This window comes from Dasypus novemcinctus, chromosome 14 (assembly GCF_030445035.2).
Source record: "Dasypus novemcinctus isolate mDasNov1 chromosome 14, mDasNov1.1.hap2, whole genome shotgun sequence".
Classification (NCBI taxonomy): domain Eukaryota; kingdom Metazoa; phylum Chordata; class Mammalia; order Cingulata; family Dasypodidae; genus Dasypus; species Dasypus novemcinctus.
This window is the reverse complement of record NC_080686.1, coordinates 36421691-36447647: the sequence shown is the minus strand read 5'-3', so window position 1 is coordinate 36447647 and position 25957 is coordinate 36421691. Positions and strand designations below refer to the sequence as shown.

The 25957-nt window shown below is 36.8% G+C and overlaps 1 protein-coding gene across 8 annotated transcripts; it reads left to right on the top strand.

Moving 5' to 3' along the window:
* The first annotated feature begins 682 nt into the window (after positions 1-682).
* ELOC (elongin C) lies at positions 683-25957 on the top strand. Of its 8 annotated transcripts, none has more exons than XM_071207882.1 (5): positions 850-877; positions 4790-4916; positions 14230-14283; positions 17357-17500; positions 21588-25957. In XM_071207882.1, the coding sequence occupies exons 3-5, from the start codon at positions 14280-14282 to the stop codon at positions 21776-21778; spliced, it is 339 nt and encodes a 112-aa protein (XP_071063983.1). In that variant the 5' UTR covers positions 850-877; positions 4790-4916; positions 14230-14279; the 3' UTR covers positions 21779-25957. The 8 variants fall into 8 exon arrangements, with proteins under 8 accessions (XP_004462527.1, XP_071063983.1, XP_004462525.1 ...); XM_004462468.5 differs by having other exon boundaries at positions 868-1067; XM_004462469.5 differs by lacking the exon at positions 850-877 and adding an exon at positions 947-1067 and having other exon boundaries at positions 4802-4916.

Below are 25957 nucleotides of genomic sequence, written 5' to 3'. Positions count from 1 at the left end.
TTTTGGCACTACACTCTCCTCGTGCTACAGTCCCCGAAAACAGTAAAGGGTGAATTTTATTTTGCTGTTTCAGTCATCCTGGAAAGGTGTCTAATTCTAACCACAGGAAAGCAAGTAAAAAGGGTAGGCTGACGGAGAGGGAGGGAGAAAGCATGCGGTGGGAAGGTGTGTGGAGTGAGAAAAACAGTCCAAGAACTGAGTAAGGATGATAGGAGCTGGCTTCAGCGCGTGAACACAAAGCGGTGGAGAGAAGGGTAACCTTGGGCCTGCAGGGAAAGGCCCCAGAGTGGGTGGGGGGCGTGGTTAGTTGTCAGTAAACATTGAACTGTACCGGGAAGAGAGGAAATGAGACTAGCCTATTGCGCGAGCAGTTGAGATACTCTTTTTTCAATATACACTGTAACTTTCCATAAAGAAGAGTTGCTGCTTCACAAAGAGAGCGATCTTGTTTGCTTAGAAACGGCACTCCCACACGTCAATCCTTCTCTATAGAAAGCCCCCGCCTCCAGTAGTATCACACACCAGAGACAGAAACTACACCCTACACCCACCGAAATCTTAACTCGTAGGAGGGGAAACTACAAGTCCCAGGATGCATTGCTGCCTCGAGCCAAACGCCGACAGTAAGCGCGAAGAAACCACAACTCCCAGGATACAGTGCTGCCTCCGGGCCCGGGCCGACAGTCTCTTTGAGGATGCTGTCCCTGCAGAAATAGGATCAGGATAAGCGCTGCATGCTGGGAATCAGAAGACCCAGAATCGGATTGGTTGAGACTTGCCATTGACCGCCGTTCCCCTAGGCAGGCTAGTGTTACTGTTGGGGGAAGGGAGGGGAACGCTGCGCACTTCCGCCAGACGGAAGCCGACGACAGGCTCGGTACGTCCCCCCTTCCCTAGGTACTAGTCTCCCGCGTGTCGGAGAAAGCGGCCGTGACCCAGCGGAAGTAATTCCTCCGACTGCCCCAGAACCCACGGCGGCAGGCAGCTGCGGGTGGGGGGCGGCGGCCCTGGTTTAGGGGCTGTGGCGGTGCGCGGGGATCCGGCTGTGGTGGCAGCGAGGCTGGAGAGTGAGTCTCGGGCTGGTGCGGGAACGGTGCTCCAGGTCCGCGAGGAGGACTAGGGAGGCTTATACCCGGCGCGCTGGCAGTCCTACCTCCCACTCCTTCCCATTTGGGCGGGGAATGAACGGAAGCTCCTAATCTCCCCGGGCCTCCCCAGCTCCTGTTTTGGGGGAGGGGAGAAGAGGGCGGCTGGACCTTTCCTAGCGCCGCTCTGTGGGCTTGGAAAAGAAAAGGTGGAAGAAGGGGCGTCGGCTGGCGAGACTGGGCCTTTTTTGGGCTGAGCGCCGGGAGGGTGGAGTTAGCATTGCAGTCCAGTCGCTTTTCCTTTTTGCCTTCCCGTGTGGACTCAGATTCGTTCCTTTCTTGGAGTCAGTACCTGGTCCCAGAAGAGGGCCCTCGTTCCTTCCAGTTGCGGGACCTCAGAAGTTTGCCTTCTCAGTAACTTTGGTGACCTCTGCCTGACTTTGTGGGTTGGGGCTTGTGTACATCTACCTCCCAAACTGTTCTGAAAAGAGGTATTTATTGTCAAGTACAATGTCCAGTGAATTGTCCTTGCGGAACTAAAATCTGCTTTGTAAAGTGTAACATAGCTGTTGAGTTTGTGTCTGTTAGTGCGATCATTTCTACTCTGCATCACTTTCAGTGTAAAAACCAACTGAAATCCTTTAGAAATAGTGTTAAAACCACATTTTCAAACTGCCTGGTTTACTTTTTAATTCCAGAGTAGTCGTTTATTTTTCTGTTAAGTGGACTAATATAACTTTCTAATCTCATTTAAATTATATAATAATTCACATTGTTGAAGGATCACAGTTCACTCGTGGTTTGATTCCTTCAGGGAATACATTGTCAAGAAACAGGTATAGTCCCTACCATCATGGATATTTATTAAGTATTTATTGCCAGTGATGATTTAGAGTTTCTGTATAATTTTGAAATTACTATTACTTTTTTCCCTAAATGTAAAATTCACATAGTAGTTACCGTTCAAAAAAAAATGCACATTTATTTTATGTAAAGGTGGCCAGTTTCATTACCAGGAGGTAACTCTAATATAATTAGGCTATAGTTTGCAGATGAAAGAAGTTTTGTTCTACATATCAGGTTCTAAAGTAACAGTTAATTGTTCATATCTTTTAAAATGCTTATTTTTAACTAGAATTTTTAGTGCCAGAAAATGATTAGTAAAATCTTTGAATTTACACACATAGATGTTTCTGTCTAAAGGCTTGCCTACCCCCTAGGATTAAAAAAAAAAACAACTGAAAAACTGAGAAATAACTGTTTTGCCCAAACATTTGGATGAATAGTAGAAATGGGATAGGGAGCAAGTTTCCAAGAGATAAATCAGGAATTCTTTATTCCCCTGGGTTTACTAACTGTTGACAGCTGAGAGTACATCCGCAGTAGATGCGTTGGATATCAACAACTGGAGCTCAGGGGAGAAATCAGGATAGGGAGATAATTTGGGGGTCATATTTTATAGATGATATTTAAATCTATGGAGTGGAGAACATCAAGTAGAGAATGTTCATGGCAAAGAGGGCAGATGCCTGGAGTCGAAGAATAAACTGATGGAAAGCAGAAAAGCAAGACTGCAGCATCTGGGGCGTGAAGGGAAGAAAATGTTTCAAGGAGGAAGTAGCTGTGTAAAACTCTGTTAAGCATAAAGTGAAAAGAGAAGTAGTTGAAATTTCCTAAGAACCTGTTGTGGATTGAATCATGACTCTTACAGATAAACGTTCAAGTCCTAACCCCCATCCTGTGGATGTGAACTAATTTGTAAATAGGGTCTTCAAAGATCCTTTTGGCTAAGGTGAGGCCAGACTGAATCAGGGTGGGCCTTTATCCAGTGTGATTGAGTACTTGAAAGCAGAGAAATTTGGGCATAGTAGGAGTGTGAAGGCAACAATAGGAGACAGATGGTCATGTGACAGGCAAAAATTGAGTTACAGATTGCAGGCAAGCAACCGCCAGTATGCTACTGACTTCAGGGAGAAGTGGGATACCTTGATTTTTAAACAAAATAAATTCCTGTTGTTTGAGCCACCCAGTCTCTAGTATTTGTTATAGTATCCCTGGTGAACTCAGAGCCCCCTCAGTGAAATGTTGGGGCAAAAGTCTGATTAGAATGGGTTAAAAAGTGGGTCGGGTAGATGGAGGAGTGGGTGATGATGTTGTATAGGATTTGGTGTGTTGATAGATGAAATGGCAGGAGCAAAGTCCTTGATTAAGTGAGGGGATAGAACTCAGTACTTAAGTGAAAGAGTTGACTCTGGATAAAGACAGTTTTACTCAACTTTTGAAACGAAAAAGGTTGAAATATATATTTGCTTAACTTTCTAAACCTAAACAAAGGAGTTTAGATAGCCTGTCTTTTAAATTGAGATTAGACCCATTTACGGGAGTGAGGCAGACAAACTAAATGGGAACACACAGAGCCCTGGAGCCCTTAAAAACTGTGTTGAGGCCCGACTCAGCTTAATAAAGAGGGGAAGTTGGAAGTTACAGGAAGTTATAAGGAGAGGATGAATTCCATTTCAGATGGACTCTGTCATTAACTGTTAGAACTGGAAGGGACTTGTAGACACAAATTAGCCCACATCCCTTGTTTGGGAGATGAGAAAACAGAAATCCTGGCACTTAACTTTTATGGGTTTGTAAGATGGGCTATCTAGCAGAGAGTAGAAATCCAAATGTGGAAATGAATTTGGGTCAGCGTAACCACTGAGACTCATTTAAGAGGGCTAAGACCAGTTCTTAACTTCTGTATGGTTAGAGACCCCTTGGAAAATCCAATAAAGACTGTGGGGGTACCTTACCCCTCTTCCTCCCCCAACCTGCACATATGCTCAGAAAGTTACATACAAATTCAAGGATCTGGGATTTTTCTGTAGTCCAGGGGTAAGGGACTACAGGTTAAGGACCTACTTAGAATGGGGTCAACAGACTTTGACCCCCAGCCCAGCACCAGTTTTTGTTGGACCTACAAGCTAAGAACGGTTTTCATATTTTTTAGTGATTCAAAAATATTCAAAAGAATATATTTTGTAATATATGAAAATTATATGGGATTCAGTTTCAGTGCCCATAAATAAAGTTTTGTTGGAATATAGGCACACTTTTTTGTTTATGTCTTGTCCATGGCTGCTTTCATGCTCCATTGGTAGACTTGAGTAGCTATGACACAGACTTGATGACCTGCAAAGCATAAAATATTTATCTGGGCCTTTGCAGAAAGTCTGCTGACCCCTACACTAGAATATAAGTTCCAGGAGGGCAACTTCTTTGTTTTATCCATAGATTTAAGTACCTAAAACAGTACCTGCCACATAGTAGGCATTCAATATATTTATGGAGGAAGGAGTAATAGAATCATAGTAGCTGTTCTGAGTGTTTTATATATAAATTCATTTATTCTTCAGAACAACTCTATGAGGTAGCTGCTGTGTTAGCCCCTTTTTACAGTTGAGGAAACTGAACACAGGAAAATTAGGTTTCTTCCCCAAGGTAAGATAGCTTCATTTGGCAGTGGGGGATTCTAAAACAAACTGATTTTAGTACTACATTATTTGGAGGGCTGAAGTCATGTCTAGGGAATAATGGAGAGGAAAAAAAGAGAAAGAGATGAAACGGGATAATGTAGCATAGAAGGAACATATGCCTGCTCTAGTGTTATATATTACATTAAGTTTTCCTGCCTATATCTTTTTTTTTTTAAACCACAGTTTATCTTTTAGTTCTTCCAAAATTGAAAATATCAAGTTCTGCTAAGGAGGAAAAAACAAACAAGATTCAAGGCCCCCCCACCCCCACTTGAAGTCACAGAACACAGAAGGAACTACAGTGGGACAGGTGGGTGCAGAGAACCAGGAGGGGGAAATGGCAAGATAAACCTCCCAAATACTTTTTAAAAAGCTATTCAGCAGAAACTGATAAATACAGGACAGTGCAAGACAAGTGAAAATAAGGAGCAGCAGTGATGAGAGGCTTTATGTAGATGTGGCCTCCCTTCCTCTTCTCTTTTTCTCATCGAGGTATTCTAAACCCAAGCCATGATTTGCCCCTTTCAGATCTAAACATTGACTCTTGAGCCCCCTGCCTATATCTTGATCCATGTCTCAGCCTATCTTCCTTATCCATCACTATTCCCCTGAAAGAGAAGGCCCGACTTCCAGGTGCTCCCCTTTTTTCCTATACTCTCTCCTTGACTCATTCCTCTTGCCCAACTGGTCTTCATACTGTACTTACTGTTCCTTTCTTGGAAGACTCTTCTGCCCAGGTATCCATGATACTTTCTTCAGGTTTCCATCAAATGTCAGTGAAGCTTTTTCTCACCATCCCATATGAAATAGCAACCTGCCTTGCTTCCCTTCCCCAGTCCCTCTCCTCCCTATCCTAATTTATTTTCCCCATAGCATTTCTTTTATTGTACATATTATTTTGGTGTGGTTTTCTGCCCCCACCTTGCTTCATATGAGGTTAGAATCTTTGTTCATTTCTCTGTCCCTGGTGCCTAGGACAGTGCTTGACATACTAACCCTCAGTAAATATTTGTTGAATGAATAATTTGTAAGCTAGTTTCCATCAACACTGAGCTACTTTATATACCTCCAAGCCATCTGACTTGGTGCATACTGTTTACTTTGCCTGGAATGCCCTCTTCTTCCCACTCTACCTGTTAAAAACACATCCATAAACACCCAGATCAAAAACTGCTTTCCTTTTGTGGCTGATCACTTAACCTATTTTCTGTTACAGATTTGTAATCCTAGGTTTACTTTCCTTTGGAACTACCAACATCCTACTCCCCCTTTGTTAGTGTGTGCAAATCCACTGTTGTTTCTTTTTTTTTAAGATTTATTTTATCTATTTCCCCCCACTCCCTCGTCTGTACTTGTTGTGTCTGTTCATCTTCCTTGTTTCTTTAGGAGGAACGGAACTGAAGATATGGGAGGGAGGCGCCTAATCACTTGAGCCACCTCCATTCCCTGCTTTTATGTTGTTGTTGTTGTGTCTCTCATTGTGTTTTTCTTTTTGTGTCTATTGTTGCATCATCTTGCCATGCCTGCCCATCACGACAGCTCACTGTCTTGCTCAGCCTCTTTAGGAGGCACTGGGAAACTCTGCTTCCACTGTGTTGTGTCTCTCATTATGTTTTTCTTCCTATGTCTTGTGTCAGCTTGTTGCACCTGCCCATCACACCAGCTCACTGTCTTTAGGAGGTGCCAGGAACCCAACCTGGGACCTCCCATTTGGTAGGAGGGGGCTTAATCACTTGAGCCACATCTGCTTCCCTCACTCTTATTTCTAGCTTAAGTATCTTTTGAAAGGTTGATCAGACAGAAAACTATTCTGGGTTGATGATGTATTTGGAGTTAAAGATAACTAACTTAAAAAATACCATCAATAATATATTTTTTTAAAACCCTTTTTTCAGCCTTGTTTTTTTAAAATTGAGGACTAATTTACATTCAGTGAAATGCCCAGTATATTCTTTAATTGTTGTTAGGATTTTTTTTTCTAGTTTTATTGTAACATATATATATAAAAGAATTGGCCATTCAAACCATTTTTTAATTAAAAACATCATGTTGTGCAACCATCACCAATATCTCCATAACTTTCATCAGTCCAAACAGAAACTCTTTAACCATTAAGCAAAAACTCCCCATTGCGTTCTACTCCCATCCCATGTTACCTCTTAAACTATGTTTTGTCTCTATGAATTTGCTTATTCTAAATATTTCAGGTAAGTGAAATCTTACGATATTTGTTCTTTTGTGTCTGGCGTGTTTCACTCAATGTGATGTCTTCAACATTCATCTGTATTGTAGCATATATCAGAACTTCATTCCTTTTATGCCTGGATAATATTCCTTGCATGAATATGCCACATTTTGGTTATTCATTTATCTTTTGATGGACATTTGGATTGTTTCTGCCTTTTGGCTATTGTGAATAATGTTGCTGTGAACACCGAAGTACACATACCTGTTTGCATGCCAGTTTTCAGTTCTTTGGGGTATATACCTAAGGGTGGAATTGCTGGGTCATATGGTAATTCTGTTTAATCAGTGTCTTTTAGTATAATCTCAGAGTTCTGCATTCATCACCACAATCAATTTTAGTACATTTTCATTACTCTGAAAAGAAAAACCTCATACCCCTAAGCAGTCACCTCTCAATCCCTACATCCTTCTCCAGCCCTATATAACCTCTAATCTAATTCTATATCTGTAGATTTATTTATATTTACATTTTATACTAATGGAATCTTACCATATGTAGTACTTTGGTTTCTTTCATTTAACATAATGTTTTTCATTGTAATTGTTTTTTAATTGGAGAATTGTAAGTTTACATAAAAGTCAAGTAAAAACTACAGCATTCCCATATACCCCCTTATTTTTGACACTTTGCATTGGTATGGCACCTTTGACAAAACGATATTAAAATAATACTGTTAACTTGATAGTCTTTTGTGAAATGTCTTTGTCCACTTTTTAATTGGATTGGGTTTTTTTATTATAATTATTGACTTGCAGAAGTTTTTCATTTGCCCTGGATAGAAATCCTTTGTCATATATGCAATGTGAATATTTTCTTCCAGGCTGTGGCTTGCCTTTTCATTTTCTCCATGGTGTTTTATGTTGAGCAGAATGGTTTTATTTTGATGAAATCCAGTTTATCATTTTTTAAATTTTGTGATTTGTGCTTTGTATATCTTATCTGAGAAATCTTGCCTACCCTGATACCTTTCTTCTAGTAGCTTCATTATTTTACCTTTTAAGTTTAATTCTACAAACCACCTCAAATTGATTTTTGTGTAAGGTGTGAGGTAGCAATTGAGGTTTTTTATTTTCCATATAGATGCCCAGTTGTTCCAGTTTAATATGTTGAAGAGATTTTCCATTCTAGCCATATATTTTGATGCATTTACTTTTCTTTTCCAGGATAAGGATTTGGGAAAATCATGTTTTATCACTTTTGCCATTTGTAATTTGCTAGGAAACAGCTATAACCTACCAAAACATCAATAACTGAGAACCATCATTCCAGATATATCCATAGACCACATAACATTACTGTAGTTGTCTCTTGTGGTCCATACCACCATATGTGATATTTCTGATTGATCATTTGTGGCCAGTCTAAAATAAAAGTTCTTAAATATCAGAGAGCATTCTTATAATTAAAATTCCTAAAGCTCCACAATTCATGACAAGCAGATCACAGGACTGGCATTTGTGAGGGTATGTTCCTAGAAACCAAAGTCTGCCTGTTGAGATACTGGAAAACAGTTGATTATTAGGTGAGTCATTATTTCATTAGCAGAGAAGCCTGACTGTTTGAGACAACCATGAGGCAGTTATTCTTAACCGTCAGAAACAGATTGAAAACTGAGGTCAGTGCTTTTACTTTAAATGATTTAATGGAATCTCTTAGTAAAAGCAAAGAACTTACCTCTTTTACCCACTGACTGCCACTAAGAACAAGACTTGTTCTGAAACTCAGGTTTAAGAGCAAGGGTTTTGTTTTGTTTTGTTGCGTTGCATTTTATTTTTTAAGTAAACTTTTATTGAAGTTTTTTAGTCATACATGAACATACATAATAAGTGTATAGTAAAATTTCTGAATTTACAAAACATACATAGCTTCATACAAGGCTTCCATATATCTTCCTACCACCTTGCATTGTTGTGAGACATTTGTTATAAACAGTGAAAGAGCATTGTCAAAATACTATTACTAACTATAGCCCATATTCTTACATTTGGTATATTTCCCCCCCAGTCCACCCAATTATCAACACCCTATATTAATATATATTTATTATCTTTCAGGAGAAAACGTTCTTATATTTGTCCTATTAGCCATCATCCACCACCAGATTCCCCTTGTTACACAGTGCCATGCTTTGTACAGTCCATTCAAAGGGTATACTCTGATTTTCATCACAGAGTTGTGCTGTCATCACCTCAGTCAATTTTAAAACGTTTTCATTACTTCAAAAGGGAAAAATCCCATAGTCCTTTATAACCCTCCCCCCACCTCCCATTGTTGTCCCTGGGAACAAGTTTTAATCTGAGGAGATTTGAAGGATTTATCAAACAGTTAACATTGTCAGATAACTAAAACAGAAAGTTCTAGGAAACATGAAATTCCAGAAATCTTGTACAGGAATACATTTCATATATTTACATTTATAGTTAACAGTTTATGTTAGTGGGTCCAAAATTGTGAGACTGATGTTTTGATTATTTGGTTATCATAATTTCATAAAATGTAGCTGTGTCCTGGAAGTCTTTAGGATAAAAAAATTACCTTAAAAATTAAAATTTATTTTTAGTAAATCTATTATGAAAGACAGAATACCCTCTCCTTCCTTAGTCATTCTCTTCCCTCAAGTTTAACCCAAAATACTCCAACAAACTTAGATATTTTCTAGAATAATACTTTCTAAAAATATCTGGCAGATAAATTATTGAATGAAACTCCACTTTGTTAACATTATCATGTAACTACTATGTGTAGGTTATTGTGCTGGGTTTATAAGTGAGAGAGAGAGAACCTCCCTGCCTTGTGGACTTACAGCTAGTTAGAGAGACAAAATACATATAAAAAGACTTTATAAGACAGCTATGAAGCATTTGTATCTAATAGTGACGAAAACTGTACATTCCACAGTGGGAGGATAGAAGGGATAGGCAACTGTTTGTTAAGTATTAAGACTACCTGTGCAAGAGTTAAATGTTGGAGCATTATATTATAAATGAATAGGCCAGAATGAGTTCAGTTCTTCCTAAGAGTTACAGATTCAACCACAGTATAAACACACATATGCAAGAGGCAGGATATTTTGATGTCATGTTACAAAATGAAATTGCTTGCATCGTAATTTCTGTCAGTTTGAATTATATGGCCAAAGCCTCTCTCTTCAAATAGGCCTGAACATTGGAATATTTTTGGTTAATATAATTTAGTTTTCCAAATTAATCACATCCTTACTTATTAGGAATTAATCATTCTGATCATTGCTGTAATCATGACCTGCATTGTTCTTCAAATTAATTTGTTTCTTTAAAAGAAGTCCATTTTAAATCATAGATGGAAAATATGAATAGTTCTTATTTTTAAAATGACAATATTTCAGGTAAGTCAGCATTTTCTGTTTACAACCTCTCTCTCTCCCAGTCTCTACCCCAGTAGTAAACATTATTTTTCAGTTTGGAGAATATCCTTCAAGATCTTTTTCTGTTTGTTTGCATTTTAAAACTTATACTTTTATGCATTTTTATTTATCTGCAGAAAATATATGAGTACTAGGCTAGAGGCCACATCTGTATATGTATGCATCAAACTGTACCTATCATTCTAACCTGTTTTATTATTCTATTACCTGCTTTTTAAAAAATTAAGTTTATCTTGGTCAGCTTTTCATGTCATTACATATATAGCTTTGCCTTTATTTTTCATTGCCACATAGTATTTTATGAGTACAGATGTACCATTTTTGTTCAACTCATCTCTAAATTGGTGGACCTTTTAGGATTTTTTACAGTTTTTTTATTTGTACACATATTATGGTAATTGACCTTCTACTTGCTTTGCACATAATTCTAGTGCTTGTCAGAAGTAGGTACCAAGAATAGAATTGCTAGCATCCTATCCTGATGTGTGTTTTAAAAATTTTTATTGATTCTGTTTATCAAGCTTTAGTGTTTTAATTTGCATTTTCCTGGATACTATTGGGATCGAGCATTTTTATGCATGCCTATTAGGTATTTGTGTTCTCTTGCTATTTTTCCAGAATTTGGTGGTTTTTAAATATTTGTTTCTTTAATCTGCAGTGTTTTTTAGTCTTTTTTTTTTTTAAATAGCCAAGGTTAAAAGATACAAAGAATAAATTTGCAGCACTTGCTGCCATCTATTTATAAAACCCAGGCAAATCAACTGAAAAACTATTGTAACTAGTAAGAGAGTTCTGCAAAGCTGATCAACTTGCCAAATTTAAAAGCTTTCAAAACACCAGCAATAATCTTTGAGAAAGTATAGTAGGAAATACAGATCCCATTCATAATAGAAACTGTAAAGTATATATAAATATACCTAACAAGGAATATGTAAGGACAAAAGAGGGGGACTTGCCCAAACATTTAGCAAAACATGTTTATCAAACTATTATAATTAAAACGTTGAAGGTATTGGTCAGGTATAAACAGATGAGTAGAAGAGAATAAAGTCTGGAAATCCATGTAGTAATTAGGTATGTTATTGGTAAAGATGACATTTCAAATCAGAAAAAGGATGGACTATATACAAAGAACTTTTGAGTGTTCAGCCTAGGCTCACTTAGAATTTCTTTTTGTTACTAAACTATAAAAGAGAACTGTTTATATGTAGTACTCTAAAAGCACAATGATGTAACACATCTCAGACCTTTATTCATGCTATTTCTTCTGTCTGGAACTATTCTTAACCCACTGCTCCTTACCACTTGCTATTACCTTCCTAATTCATATTCCAGCTCAGTCATGAAATAGATGTTCAGTCTTCCAACGGAGATTTTTGTCACCCAAACTTAGATATGTTTCAAATGTTTTTAACTTCAACCTCAGAATAAGGAAATGTTTAACTTACTGTTGATTTGCTTTGAGTATCCTGTTGTTGCTGGATCTCCCTTAAGCCCCATAACCCCTGTTGTATAAATGGTAGAACTGATTTACTATATTAAGAAGTCTGTAGAGAAACTGTTGCTACCCAGAGGGCTTCTAAGATATGATTTCACCGAGTTGCTTAGCTACGGCTAATAAACATCCTAAGATGTCTTACTCTGGAAAAAGATAGGAAAGTTGGCACTTGCAAATTCTTGCGCTTCTAGCTTTTCTAGCATTTTTTTTTTTCTTTTTTAGGTTTAAATCCTAGGGGAGTGGTTATAACTCAGTCTTTAATACCTTCCCATGTGTGAGGTCCCAGGTTCAATCCCTGGTACCCCCTAAAAAAATAAAAATAAATCCTAATGCTGCTTTTTTAATGTAGAAATCTTGAACCTCTTTGTTTTCTTATCTATAAAATGGGAATAAAAGTTCTCTATGGATGTGTTATTTTTATGTAAGATAATGTATGTAAGGCATTTAGTGCAATGCTTACCACTTGTTAGGCCCTCAAATTGAGCTGTGGAATTAGATAGGTTATCTCCAATTTCCTTTCCTGCTCTAAAATGTTATGTTTCATTTCCTTGACCCTTCCCTTACAACTAGAATATTGGTCAACAACGTTTCTTAGACAACAGGAGAGTTAGGATATGCTTTTTTTCTTATAGTAATATTAAAGATCATTGGTATAAATACAGTCTTCCTTTGAAGAAATGCTATAAAACATTGTTAAAATAAATTACTAAAAAAAATAAATTACTGAAAACATGAAACTTTTTGCTTTAACAATCATCCTATTTTTTAAATTTTAAGATTTCTCAAAAAATTATTTTTTTCTACCAATTTATTGTACATTTCCAAATGTTGGTGGCCTATAAGCAGAAGAAATAGAAGAGTACAATGTTTCATACATGGGGATACCTACATAAGAAACGAGCAGGGCTTATCTTTTCATTCTCTTGGAAGCTACTTCATGCCCTTATCATGTCATTTTTCATTCATTCAGCAAATATTTGCTTAATGTCTACTAGTATCTAGTAGACACAGGATATAAAGATAATTAAGGCCAGGGATTTACCTTCAAGTTCAATTCAGATCCTAAGGAACAATGTCTGTATGTTGAAACTGTTATCGGAATAGTTACTTAGAGAAAAGTAGGGGTGGGGATCTCTATCTAGACTTTACTTTCCTGGAGGTGGTGGAGGTGATCATCTTTTCTCAGATGTTCAGAAACTTGATATTCATTTCTTGGGGGCAGGTAATCAAATTCTTTAAACAACTTTAAGAGAGTTTCATAATTTGAAATCTATGAATGGGCTTCAGAAGATATCTGAACGCTCCCCAACCCCACAAAATTCTATGTAAAATGTTCTGTGTGTGCTTTTTTTCCTGGGAAGGGAACCCATATTTTTCTTTGGATGCTTAATAGAGAACTTTTACCCAGAAAAAGAATAATGTCCCACTAACTTAGAACATCTCAGTATGGCAGATTTTTCTTGATGATTGTAGTATATGTGTATATTTTAATGGATTGTGCTGCATTAAATGTCTTAATCTCAACATGTCATATGCTTTAAAACATCTTCCTCAGCACTGCCCCATCAATTTATAATGTTTATATGTATCCACATTTGTTGTAACAAACTACAGTGAAGGTAAAAACAGTCATAAGGAAGAAAAGGAAAAATAAACTATTTGTCCAAATCAGTTTTAAAAATTGCACAAACTATCCTAGGGGAATTAGAATGAACATTCTCTGGGTAGCTATGTCCCAAAGGGGCATTTCCTACTCCATCTTCTATACTCCAATAATACAAATCCATGACATAGGGGCAGGGGGAGGGGGTGGGGGTCATCTTAATTCCTGTGGTTCTATAAAGTTTCTTTTCCTTTGGTTCCCAAATAGAAGACCATGAGATAATGATGTGAGTAGCTGCCTTTTGTAGAATACCTATTGTGTGGTAAGCATGGGGGTGCTGGCAAGTTGAAGAATGATAATCTAAATCCATGTCTCCCTAGTTTTTATCGCAACATAGTAGTGAATTGTCATAGGAGGAGACTCTTAGGATGTGTTGTCCTGGGATGCAAAACATTTTTTAACTTTTTTATAACTGCCATACACAAAAGTTTACAGATCATAAGCATACAAAGCTATGAATTATCCCAAAGTGAAAGTACCTATGTAATTTCTACCTAGATCAATATAGGACATTAGCCTCTAGAAACCTTCCTTATACCTATTCCTAGTCTCTCCAGCAATATATGGAGCATTTTAATGCTTTATCTTTAAGTAGTCTTCCTCCAATTCAAAAGCCCCAACCTATCAATCCCACAAAGCATTCTGATCTCTTCTGTTGATTCATAGAAGTGTTGTGCTTTTGCTGCATTGGAATGGTGAATTCTTGCAAAACAGTGAGGAAGAAAGAGTCCTTAAGCTTGTAAAGGACATAACAATTGTGAAAACATATCCATTGCACTATTAATCTTATATTGCATTGTTGTATTTTCAGGAAACCACTAAAGTTCCTGTGGAATCAAAGTAGAATTTCATAAGAGCATAATGGGTAAGTTATATAAAGGTCATTTTGTCTTTCGACTAGTAAAAGCTGGTTTTTCTTGTCAACTAAAGATAAGCCTTCAAAGTTATTAAATGCAGGAGAGAAAATGGTCATAGTAGACTGAAATTAGTCATTTAAATCAACAGTTTATATACACTATATTTTCTTGAAAGGCAGATCAGCAGCATAATTGTACCAAATACAATTTGTGATCCTAGTAAGAAATTATGCCTTATTAAGAAATTTGAATTTCCCCAACAGACATATAAAAGGGTTTAGCTGCAAAAAATATTAGAAACATAAGTTGAAGTTGATGATTATTTTTATTTTTGTTCTTAGAGGTTGCTGAAAACTAAAAAAAATCAGTGTGCTTAAGTACTTTACAATTTAGAAGTTACATCTTTATGAGTTCCCTAGCTTTTATTATGAAAAGTTGTAAGAATAATACACTGAATCTTCACATAGCCTTCACCAATTAAGATTTTGTCACATTTTCTTTTCCTGGGTGTTTGTGTGCATATGTGTAAATGTCTGTATATATATATGTATATGTGTGTATATACTAGTGTCATTTAAGATTGAGTTGCATATATATACTTCACACCTAAATACTTCAGCATCTATCTTCTAATTCAGGCCATGTTCAGAATTTTCCAGGGTTCCAAATTGTTCTTTTCAGTGAGGGTCCAGTAAAGGATTACTGATACATTACCTTGTCTCTTTAGTCTCCTTTAATCTAAAACAGTTCACTACTTTTTTTTTAAAAAGATTTATTTATTTATCACCCCCTACCCTACTCTACCCTGCCCCCCATTGTTTGCACTCGCTTTTGTTTTTGTTCTGTGCTCATCTTCTTTAGGATGCACCAGGCACTGAACCCGGGATCTCCCATGTGGTAGGCAGGAACTCAATCACTTGAGCCAAATCCACTTCCTCACTTCTTCTTACTGGATGAGAAGGGGAGGTCTTTCATGGCTACCATTTTAAGAGAGCTAGCCAATTATTTTATTTTATTTTATTTTATTTTTTTAAAGTTTTTTTTTTTTAATTTCTCTCCCATTCCCCACCCAGTTGTCTGCTTTCTGTGTCCATTCGCTGTGTGTTCTTCTGTGTCCACTTATGTTCTTGTCAGCAGGACCAGGAATCTGTGTCTCTTTTTGTTGTGTCATCTTGCCGTGTCAGCTCTTTGTGTGTGCGGTGCCACTCCAGGGCAGGCTGCACTTTTTTCGCACTGGGCTGCTCTGCTTACAGGGTGCACTTCTTGCACATGGGGCTCCCCTATGTGGGGGACATCCCTGAGTGGCATGGCACTCCTTGCATGCATCAGCAGTGTGCATGGGCCAGCTCCACACGGGTCAGGAGGCCCTGGGTTTGAACCCTGGACCTCTCATGTGGTAGGCAGATGCTCTATCTGTTGAGCCAAATCTGCTTCCCCAGTTATTTTAAAGACTATCCCTCATTTTAGATTTTTTTTTATTGTTTTCGTGTGATTAGATTAAGCAGTGGTGTTGATATTTATGGATCTTACTTTAGGGATTTCTAAATGAATTACTGACTGAATAATTGAATGGGTATTTTTGGCTATACGGTACATCAGCCTCATCCTTCTCTGTACTTTTCTTCCTAAGTCTCTGTAAGTGTTTAAAATATGTCTTAAGATATCCTGCTTACTTGAAAATTGTCTTTATCGCCATTATTTTTTTTTTTTTTTTTAAAGATTTATTTATTTATTTAATTTCCCCCCCTCCCCTGGTTGTCTGTTCTTGGTGTCCATTTGCTGCGTCTTGTTTCTTTGTCCGCTTCTGTTGTCTTCAGCGGCACGGGAAGTGTGGGCGTGCCATTCCTGGGCAGGCTGCTCTTTCTTTTCACGCTGGGCGGCTCTCCTCACGGGCGCACTCCTTGCGCGCGGGGCTCCCCCACGCGGGGGACTCCCTTGCGTGGCACGGCACTCCTTGCGCGCATCAGCACTGCGCATGGCCAGCTCCACACGGGTGAAGGAGGCCCGGGGTTTGAACCGCGGACCTCCCATATGGTAGACGGACGCCCTAACCACTGGGCCAAAGTCCGTTTCCCTATCTCCATTATTTTGACCTTATTTTTTTAATCAACATTTTTTTTCTATTGGATGTGGCACATGTTTGAGTTAAACATCTTACATTTCATTTTGGCTAGTTTCTTCTGAGACTTGTACTCTAGGAATAATGTAGTAGATTCAGATTTTTTTTTTTTTTTAAGTAAGCCTAAGCATTTCTTTGTAAAACAATAGCTACTTTGTCTTTGAAATAGGTTGCCCTCCTGAATAAAAGAAAAAATGAACTTGTCTAATCTTAAACTGCCCTTGCCACCTACTAATTTTTGTGGTATGTGGGTGATTATTTAGTGCTTGTCAGACATTCCTGTGCTTTATCTGATTTACAACCATAAAATCTCTAGATAGCAAAAAATGAAGAAACTGAACAGAGAGGTTGAAAAGTTTTAAGTATTTGGAAGTTGTAAAAGGCAAATGGAAAGCAGGAAAACTGAAAAGAGCCATTTACCAGGATCATTGGGCATATTTGCTTTAAAATAAAGAGTTTTGCTTTTGTAAATGTGTTTAAAATCATCCTAATAAGGTTTATTTTTTTAAAAAAGCAAAATCTATTAGTTGTAAGTGTATGTGTGTTTATAGAACAGTGCTGTCTAGTAGAACTTTCTGTGATAATGAAAATGTTTTGTACCTGCTGACCATTACGGTAGCTTAGTTTCATGTAGCTATTGAAATGTGACTAGTTTACCTGAGGAATAAAGTTTTGTATTTTTGTTTATTTACTTTGGATTAATTTAAATTTAAATTGCTTCATGGCTAGTGGTTATCATATTAAATAGCACAGTTATAACAAATAACTTAAAAATTCCCTCTGTATTTATAATCAGGACCCTCTGATTTCTGTGTCTAGAATTTTAGACCTTGGAATCTTGATGGTTTTTATTCTCTAGAAGTGTTTTGGTCTGAGGTCGTCAAATACTTACCTTGGTAAACCTGTGTACTTTTCATAAATTATGTGATTCAAAAATCATTTCACTACTTAATTTACTTTAGATGGAGAGGAGAAAACCTATGGTGGCTGTGAGGGCCCTGATGCCATGTATGTCAAATTGATATCTTCTGATGGTCATGAATTTATTGTAAAAAGAGAACATGCACTAACATCAGGAACAATAAAAGCCATGTTGAGTGGCCCAGGTAGGTGCATTTTTCAGTTTTATCTTCCTGTATTTTCACCTTTAATGTTTTGTGAATGTTTGCAAGTTGAATTAATGGTTCAAACATTTAAAGAGAGAGAGAACACCTGTTCTATTTTTATTGCATGATTATGTTGCATTCCAGTATGTGGCATTTTTTGTCTCATTTCTTTCACTTAACATGTTTTCAGGGTTCATCCATGTTGTAGCATTTATCAGAACTTCTTTCCTTTTATGCCTGAATACTCCATTGTGCATATATATCGCATTTTGTTTATTATTCCTCTCTTTTTGGGTGGATTACTTCTACCTTTAGGCTATTGTGAATAATGCTGTTGTAAATATTTGGGTACAAGTATCTTTTCGAATCCCTAGGAATGTAATTGCCAGGTCATACTGTAATTCTATATTTAATTTTCTGAGCAACCATACTGCATCATATTACAGTCCCACCAGTAATGTACAAGGGTTCCAATTTCTCCACATACTCTCCAACATGTTATTTTCTGTTTTACAATGCTAGCCATCCTTGTGAAGTGGCATCTCATTGTGGGTTTGGTTTGCATTTCCTAATGACTATGATGTTGACCATCTTTTCTTAGACTTATTGACCATTTACATATTGCCTTGGAAGAAATGTTCAGTCAAGTCCTTTACTCATTTTTTCATTGGGTTGTTTGGCTTTTTGTTTTCTAGTTGTAGTACTTTCTTTATATGTTCAGGATATTAAACCGTTCAGTAGGTTGTCTTTTCATTTCCTTGATAAAATGAAAAACTTCAGTGTACAAACTTTTTATTTTGATGAGTTCCAGTAGTATCTATTTTTTTCTTTTTTCGCTTGTCTTTTGGTGTCATGTCTAGCAATCTGTTGCCAAATACAGGATCCTAAAGATTTTCCTCTCTGTGATCTTCTAAGAGTTATATGGCTTTAGTTCTTATATTTATGTTGTTGAATCATTTTGATTTTGAGTTAATTTTTACATATGATTTGAGGTAGGGGTCCAGCTTCATTCTTTTTATATGCAGCTATCCAGTTTTCGTTTTGGATGTTGTTTTTTGTTTCTTTGGGTTTTTTGAGTATAATTATGAACTCGTGACTTTTTTATTTTGATAGTTTCCCCTTGGTTGCACTCGTTCTTACTGATACTCAAATTGTTCTGTTTGCTCCATTTTTATGTCATAAGAAGCCACATCAGAATGGCTTCTGTGTCCTTTAGACATGGCTCCATTAGTCTTGGATAGCTATACTGCTTTCTGTAGCAATATGATTTCTAGGCTTATCTTGTACGTTTATTACCCAAACGTGAAAGCAGCCATTTTTCTAAAGAGCCCTGTTTCCTTTTGGTTGAAAATAGTTTTAGAGACCCCAGATTAGGTCTAGGGGCACTCATTGCTCCTAAGCTAAATTGCTTCTAGGCTTTTCCATGGACAGAACTGGGAATTACTTTAGAAAAAAATTACAGTGCCAACAAAATTCTAATTCAAAAATAAATTAACTGCTTTAATTTAAAATTAAAAGCAAGTTTTCTTTAGTGGTTGAGGAAAACCTTTAACACAAAACTAATAGTTCAGTATGTAAAAAGTTTAATAAGTGCTTATTGGTATTATTGTATGCATTAGTTATTGGCAAACCAAAATTTATCTCATTATAAATTATTTGCTGAGCCCTGCTCTCCTTTGTCCGCTCTCCCACCTTACCCCAACCAATAGAAAATTATTGAAAACTTCTAAAATACTAGATTCTCAGGAAGCATATTTTTAGAAGTGAACTGCCTTTTGTATTTAGTATTTTAGAAGTTTTCTAGACTCTGTTGTTTTCACTTTATATTTACATAGTGTTTTAGTTTTCTAGCTGCTAAAACAAATTCTATACAGTGGGTTATCTTAAACATGGGAATTTATTGATTCACATCTTTGAGACTAGGAGAAGTCCATCCAACACTGAGACATCAGGATGGTGATGCTTTCTCCCCAAAGGCTGTGGCTTTCTGGGGCTGGCTGCTAGCAATCCTTGTTCTAGCAGCCATGGCTGCTAGACCTTTTCATCACATGGCAATGCACATGGTGGCATCTTCTCCTTTCTCTTCTGGGTTCTCTTATTTCTAGCTTCTTTCTTCTCCCATGGCTTTGTTTTCCATATTCAGTTTCCTTTTCATACAAGGACTTTAGCCAAATTGGATTAAAGCCCACCCCCATTCAGTGTGAGCACTCCTTTACTAATACCTTCAAAAGTCCTATTTAAAAATGGGTTCATATCTACGGGACCATTGGTTGGGGCTTGGACATACCTTTTGTGGGGGACATGATTTATCTCCAACACTGTCTGCCCTCTGGACCCCAAAAAGACATGTTTTCGCACTGCAAAATACCTTCATTCCATCACAACATACCAAAAGCCTTAAGCTATTACAGAACAATGCAAAGTACAAAATCTCATCAAAATCAATTGTGGCAGCGGATGTGGCTCAAGTGATTGAGCTCCCACCTACCATATGTGAGGCCCTGGGTTTGGGTCCCAGTGCCTCCAGGAGAGGATGAGCAGGATAGCAAGCTGGTGCAACAGGCAGACCCAAGCTAATGCAGCAAGGTGACGCAACAAGAGACACAAAGGAAAAAGACAATGGGAGACACAACAAAGCAGGGAACTGAGGTGGCTCAAGTGATTGAGCACCTCTCTCCCACATGGGCAATCCCAGGTCTGGTTCCTGGTGCCTTCTAAAGAGAAGACATGCAGACACAGAGAGCACAAAACGAGCACAACAGATGGTCACAGAGCAGACAGCGAGCGCAAGGGGAATAAATAAAATAAATCTTTAAAAAAAATCAATTGCAAGCATAGTCAATCCTGGCACAAAATTCCTCTCCCTCTGTGAACCTTTAAAACTTAGGAAAAAAAGAAGTTACTTATTTCCTATATATAGTGGAGGGATAGGCAGAAGATAAATATTCCTAATCCAGAGGGGAAAAATTGGAAGAAAAACAGGAGGCACGGGTTCCAAACAAGTACAAACCAAATGGGGCAAACTTCATTAGATTTCAAGGTCTGAAAGTCATTTGTGGATAAATGTTTTGTCTTCCAGGCCTAATGGAGCAGCAGCACCACTGGTGCTGTGGTCATGTTCTCCCAAAACATGGGTTGTAGGCCACAATCTCTGAGCACTGGGGTGGTAGCATTCTCCCTGAACAACTAGGCGTGAGGCCTACCCTTCCGTTCACTGGGGCAGATGGCTTTTCCCATCTAAGTGTAGAGATGGACCTGCCCTTTCCCCCCACACTTGGGTAGACCCACTCTCTTGGCCCAAGGAGATCTTTTCTCTCCAAACATTTGCTTCAATGGTTCTGCCCTTGAAGTCATTCTTTCAGTTTTTCCCTTTCAGGCCAGCCTAGCAGTGGTTCTGCTCATATAAATTTTGTAAGAACCTTGTTTGCTTTGTGTGCAATTCACACAGCTCCAAACCAACAGACAATAGAACTTTCCACAGATCCTTCCTGGGTATTTGGTTTTCCAATCCTTACTTCCACTGAAATGGCTGACTGGGACCCATGTTCAGTCATACCTTCTTTAGCAAAGGATTGTTCAGGAAAGCCCTCACATGGAACCCTGTCCTCTGGGGAGTAACTTCCTGAGAACTCTGGGAGTTCCTGATAGAGTCGCTTCTGGCCCTAGTCTCAGAACTCACACCCTGGATAATATTGAGAATTTTCATAATCATCCATTGCTGATTACTTCTCAGCTTTTCCCTTTCCTCTCACATTTTACTCTAAGCTGCAAGGAGAAGCTTGTCTGCACATTCAAACTCCTGATGACTCATAAAGATTTGATTCCCTGGGCTGATTCTCTAAAACAGCAATTTAGCTTTTTCTGTCCCATTTGCCCTTCATATTTATGCCATAAAAAGTCTCAGGGAGAACTGCTTAGTCCAACCTTCTGGTAGGGAACTGGAATTTTAAAATTCAGTCTTGATGAATGTTAAACATTATCTTAATAAAAATAAGGATTTTTAAATTTATGCTGTGTAATCAGAGTTAAGTATTTAATTTGATGCTAGTTAGATATATTCTTTTAACATATTTCTTTTCTTTTACAGGTCAGTTTGCTGAGAATGAAACCAATGAGGTCAATTTTAGAGAGATCCCTTCACATGTGCTATCAAAAGTATGCATGTATTTTACCTACAAGGTTCGCTACACTAACAGCTCCACCGAGATTCCTGAATTCCCAATTGCACCTGAAATTGCACTGGAACTGCTGATGGCTGCGAACTTCCTAGATTGTTAAATAAAATAAATTATAATAAACTGTTAACTTTTTTCAGTATTTAATACCTGTAGTTCAGTTAGTGATTTTTTTCATATAGCATGTTGCCTGTATGCAACTGAACTATAAAGTTCATTGCAAAGCAGATTACCTTCTGTTCCTTTTGCATAGCAATCAGAGTTGAAACTTGTTTGCTGCATCAACAAATTAAGGACATTTTCACAAACTGCGAAATAAACAAATATGCCAATTCATAGGTGGTTTTGCCTTATCCTTTGGCTATAACTTTTAAAATTAGAGCAATGATGCTATAGTAAATATGAAATTTAGGCATATGTGAACAAGTTCTACAGGTGAATAATGGAGCTAAGCATTTTTATGTTTAGTGTTTTTTTTTATCCTATTCTGGTCTTATAGTGTCATTAGCATTATAAAGTTATGCAAGTAATTGCATTATAAATATGTTTATAACTTAGCCAAAACATTGATTTTTTTATAACTCAAAGACATAAGAGTTGAAATTTCTTACGTGTCTTTTGATAAACTGCGGTGTTATTTAAGTGTATTTTGTCTCCTTGTTTATTGCTGCAATTTAAGAATTTTATTTAAAAGCAATTTTAGAAGGTTATTAGGAACAGATTTTAGAGCAGTAACTTTTTAAGAACTATCGCCAGCTGGTTAACAAACTATATTACTTGGATTTCTTGTACATTATGCATTTGGCCAAAGTACTGTACATTCATTGACTATAAAGTTTCCTTTGCAATTTTCATTATTTTTATATAGTCCCTTATTGTGATTGCAACATGTCCAAATGTTTAAATGTGTTTTAGAAGATTCACTATGAACTTTTATCTAGATCTTAAAGGCTAGACTTTTCTGAACTATTCCAGTCTTCCCTCCATCCAACTGAAATGTTATAAAATATGAAAAGCATGTGGAGAGGCACAGGGGAAATGTTGTTATAATGCACCTTGATATAGTACATGAGTTATCTTACATTGAGTACTGTATGTTCCAGTAACTATTATACCCATAATCTGTGGGTTTTTCACTGAAGTCAAAATTCATAAAGGAGGTCATTCAGCTTTTACACTAAGAACAAAAGTTTTAAGAACTATGACAGAGCATCTCTGCTTAGGCACTGGAAAAGAAGCATTGGGGTTGGCTTTATATTGTCCCTATCTTCACAGTAAGACGTAGCTGTTAGTATCGGGTCTATAAATCTAAATCTTCAACTTAAATCTTCAAGACTGGCTTAATATGGACCAGTTTTATTAGAAACTGCAAAAAACAAACATGAACAACTCAAGTCTATAAAAGTAATTTTATCATCTTTGAAAACAAACCTAAGTATTGTTTTCTAGCTTCTTGAAAGCAGTTAAATATAAATGTTAGTTGCATATATTTTAGTAACTTAAGGCATACTAGTACATATTCCTACTCATACTCATTGAGTATAATACTTGCAATAGAATTCTGCTATTAGGTGACAAATAATGCCAGTTATAAACCTAAATGATGATCTCAGAAGTCAATTTGATAGTAAGAAATAAACTTTAACCAGTTTTTGTAGGTTACATGTGTTAGATCCAGAAGTAGCCTTAAGTTTAAGATATTAAAATAGGACTGCAATAAAGAGGAGAAAAACCTGCATATCTTAGAGCAAAGGAGACTACATGTTAGCAAAGACTGTTGTCAAAAGGTGTTATGAACACTTGGTGTTTGATCTTTTTAGCCTTAATTTTCTCTTTTCCAAGGATTCTTACAAATGTTTACTTCAGGACATCTTGGCATATGACCAAACAGTGAATTTTTATTTTATTAAATTTAAGAGAAATTTATTTTATATAGAATTGAAACCTTCACAGATTTCTGACACTTGGTATTTAGCTTATTTTTCAAATTATGCTTATGCCCAGTATTTTTTTCTGCACAGAAAATTTCATCACAAATTCTTTTATTCAGTTAATATTTATTTCATTTTTGTACTGTCTACATTATTTTCTGGCTTTTAGATTGCTTAGCTTTCATGCAGTTACTACTAATGAATAGTAATCTTCCTGCTTTTGAAGAATCCTGTTGATACTGAAAAATCCAACTTACTACAAGCAGTAAATTCAGCTCATGCTAACAGATAAATATATTTAGAGACATCTTGCTATGCATGAAGCTGTCATCTTTCTGTCATTTTGCTAAGCTTATCAATTTATTATTCTATCAAAATAGTGCAAATATTCTGAGAAATAATATAAAACTGTTCTCAGCAATTAAGAGTATTTAACCCTTATAGTTCCTATCTACATAGAGGAAATTTCATAGAATCTAACAAAACTTGAATGTATCCACACTTAGTGCTAAGTGGAGCCTCTGATTGGTTATATGTAAGTTTGATGAAACACTTTAAGTTCAGTATTCACTAGATACCATTGATTTTATATATAATATTTTATTTGCATTATGTAAATTTGGCTTTATTTCAGGCCACTCATTTGTGCTAAGATTTTATATTCTTATTATGCTAAACTCTTGACTATTGTACGTAATGGTTTGATGGTTTAAACAAATATTTATTAGCCAAGAAGTATTTTGGTACCAAGACTGGAAATTAGGAAGTCTAGAATCTTCTGCTAAATTAGCTATGTGGCCTTGAACAAGTCACTAGGCCTTAATTTCACAGCTCTTACATTAGGAGGTTGCACATCTCTAGGGTGATGTCTAACACCTTTTTTTTTTTATGAGCAAGATTGTGTTTTTGGATGTTACTTAAATTCAATGTTGTAACATTACAGATGATGAGATTAGAAAAATTGTGGCCTAGAAAGAGTGGCCTTGCTGCTTCTCGTAAATTTTAGTCTATAGATTTACGTTTTTCCCACTTTTGAATTAATCTAAATTAGTCCTAAATGTATTAACTAGAATAATTTTGAATCCTTGGAGTTGTTTTTCTATTGCCTGATAATAAAATCCAATTTGAGCTCTGATTAGCAGTAATTGCTGATATAAATGGGAATTTATGTGCTATGTTTTCATACCTGTATATACAGTGCCAAGTCAACCTGATACTCATTTCTCATTCATGCTCTAATTTTATAACATCCTGAATTGGGTGCACATAACACTTCTTTATCTACTTTATGTATATCTAATTGAAAACATCTAAAAATGAAATTCAGTTTTCTCCCCATTCCCTAGTTATTGTAACTGCAGGAAATGTTAATGTTGCCTTGAGAGAGACCTCATGGTCTTAATCATCAGATTGTTCTATAAGTAGGTATAAGATGACAGATGAGGATAAGAAAAATTCAAATTTGGTGACTTTATCCCATCAGAATTGTCTAGAATCTTTTAATCAGAGCGTCCTTTTACATAAAGTAAAGTTTATGGCTAATCCTACCTACACATACCAACTGGCCCAGATCAGTAGAGTTTAAACTACACATTAAATCTGATGCAGACTCTCAGTCAGTGTGTCATTGCTCCCTAGAAAATTGCAAGAGTCTCTGCATCATTCTCAGCTATGATTTTTAGTTGTACATTCAAAATCTTCACACCATCAAGTGTAATTTTGTCTCTTTCCATAATTTCATTCAACTATTTTCGAGAATGTCTCTAATTGAGGAACTGAGACAAAATGCATGATAGTCCAAGGTCACAAACTAATTTGCAGTGAGATTTTAGATCCAGATTGTAGTTTAATTAGAACAAACAAGATGCTTAGATTCTGGAGGCTACAACCAGGGAAGGAATTAATATTTGTTAAAGTTTTGAAATAAATAATATACAGAATATTAAAATGGTGGCATTTAGGTAGAGAGTTGATGCATGAGTTGTGCCTATTAAGTAAGTGCTTGAAAGAATATATGGCATTTCTATCCAAATGATTATCATCCTTCACTTAGGGCTATTGTTGCACAAAATGTTTATGGATTTGCCTTTAGAGCTTGTAATAAATGTTCTTTTGAATAGCCTCCCTGGTGGGAGATGCTTTTCTTTAAATGTTTTGCAACAGTCATGTTTTATACCCAAACCTACTGAATAAAGGTGAGTAGATAGGCTTTGCAGGAAGAAGGCATGACTAAGGGAATTAGACTGGTTCTCTTTTATAGCCAGTAGCATGGTTTGGGTGGTACGTTGTGTTAGGACCAAATTTAAAGCCTCATTCTTAACCTTGGAAATAAAAATATTGAAATTTTTCAA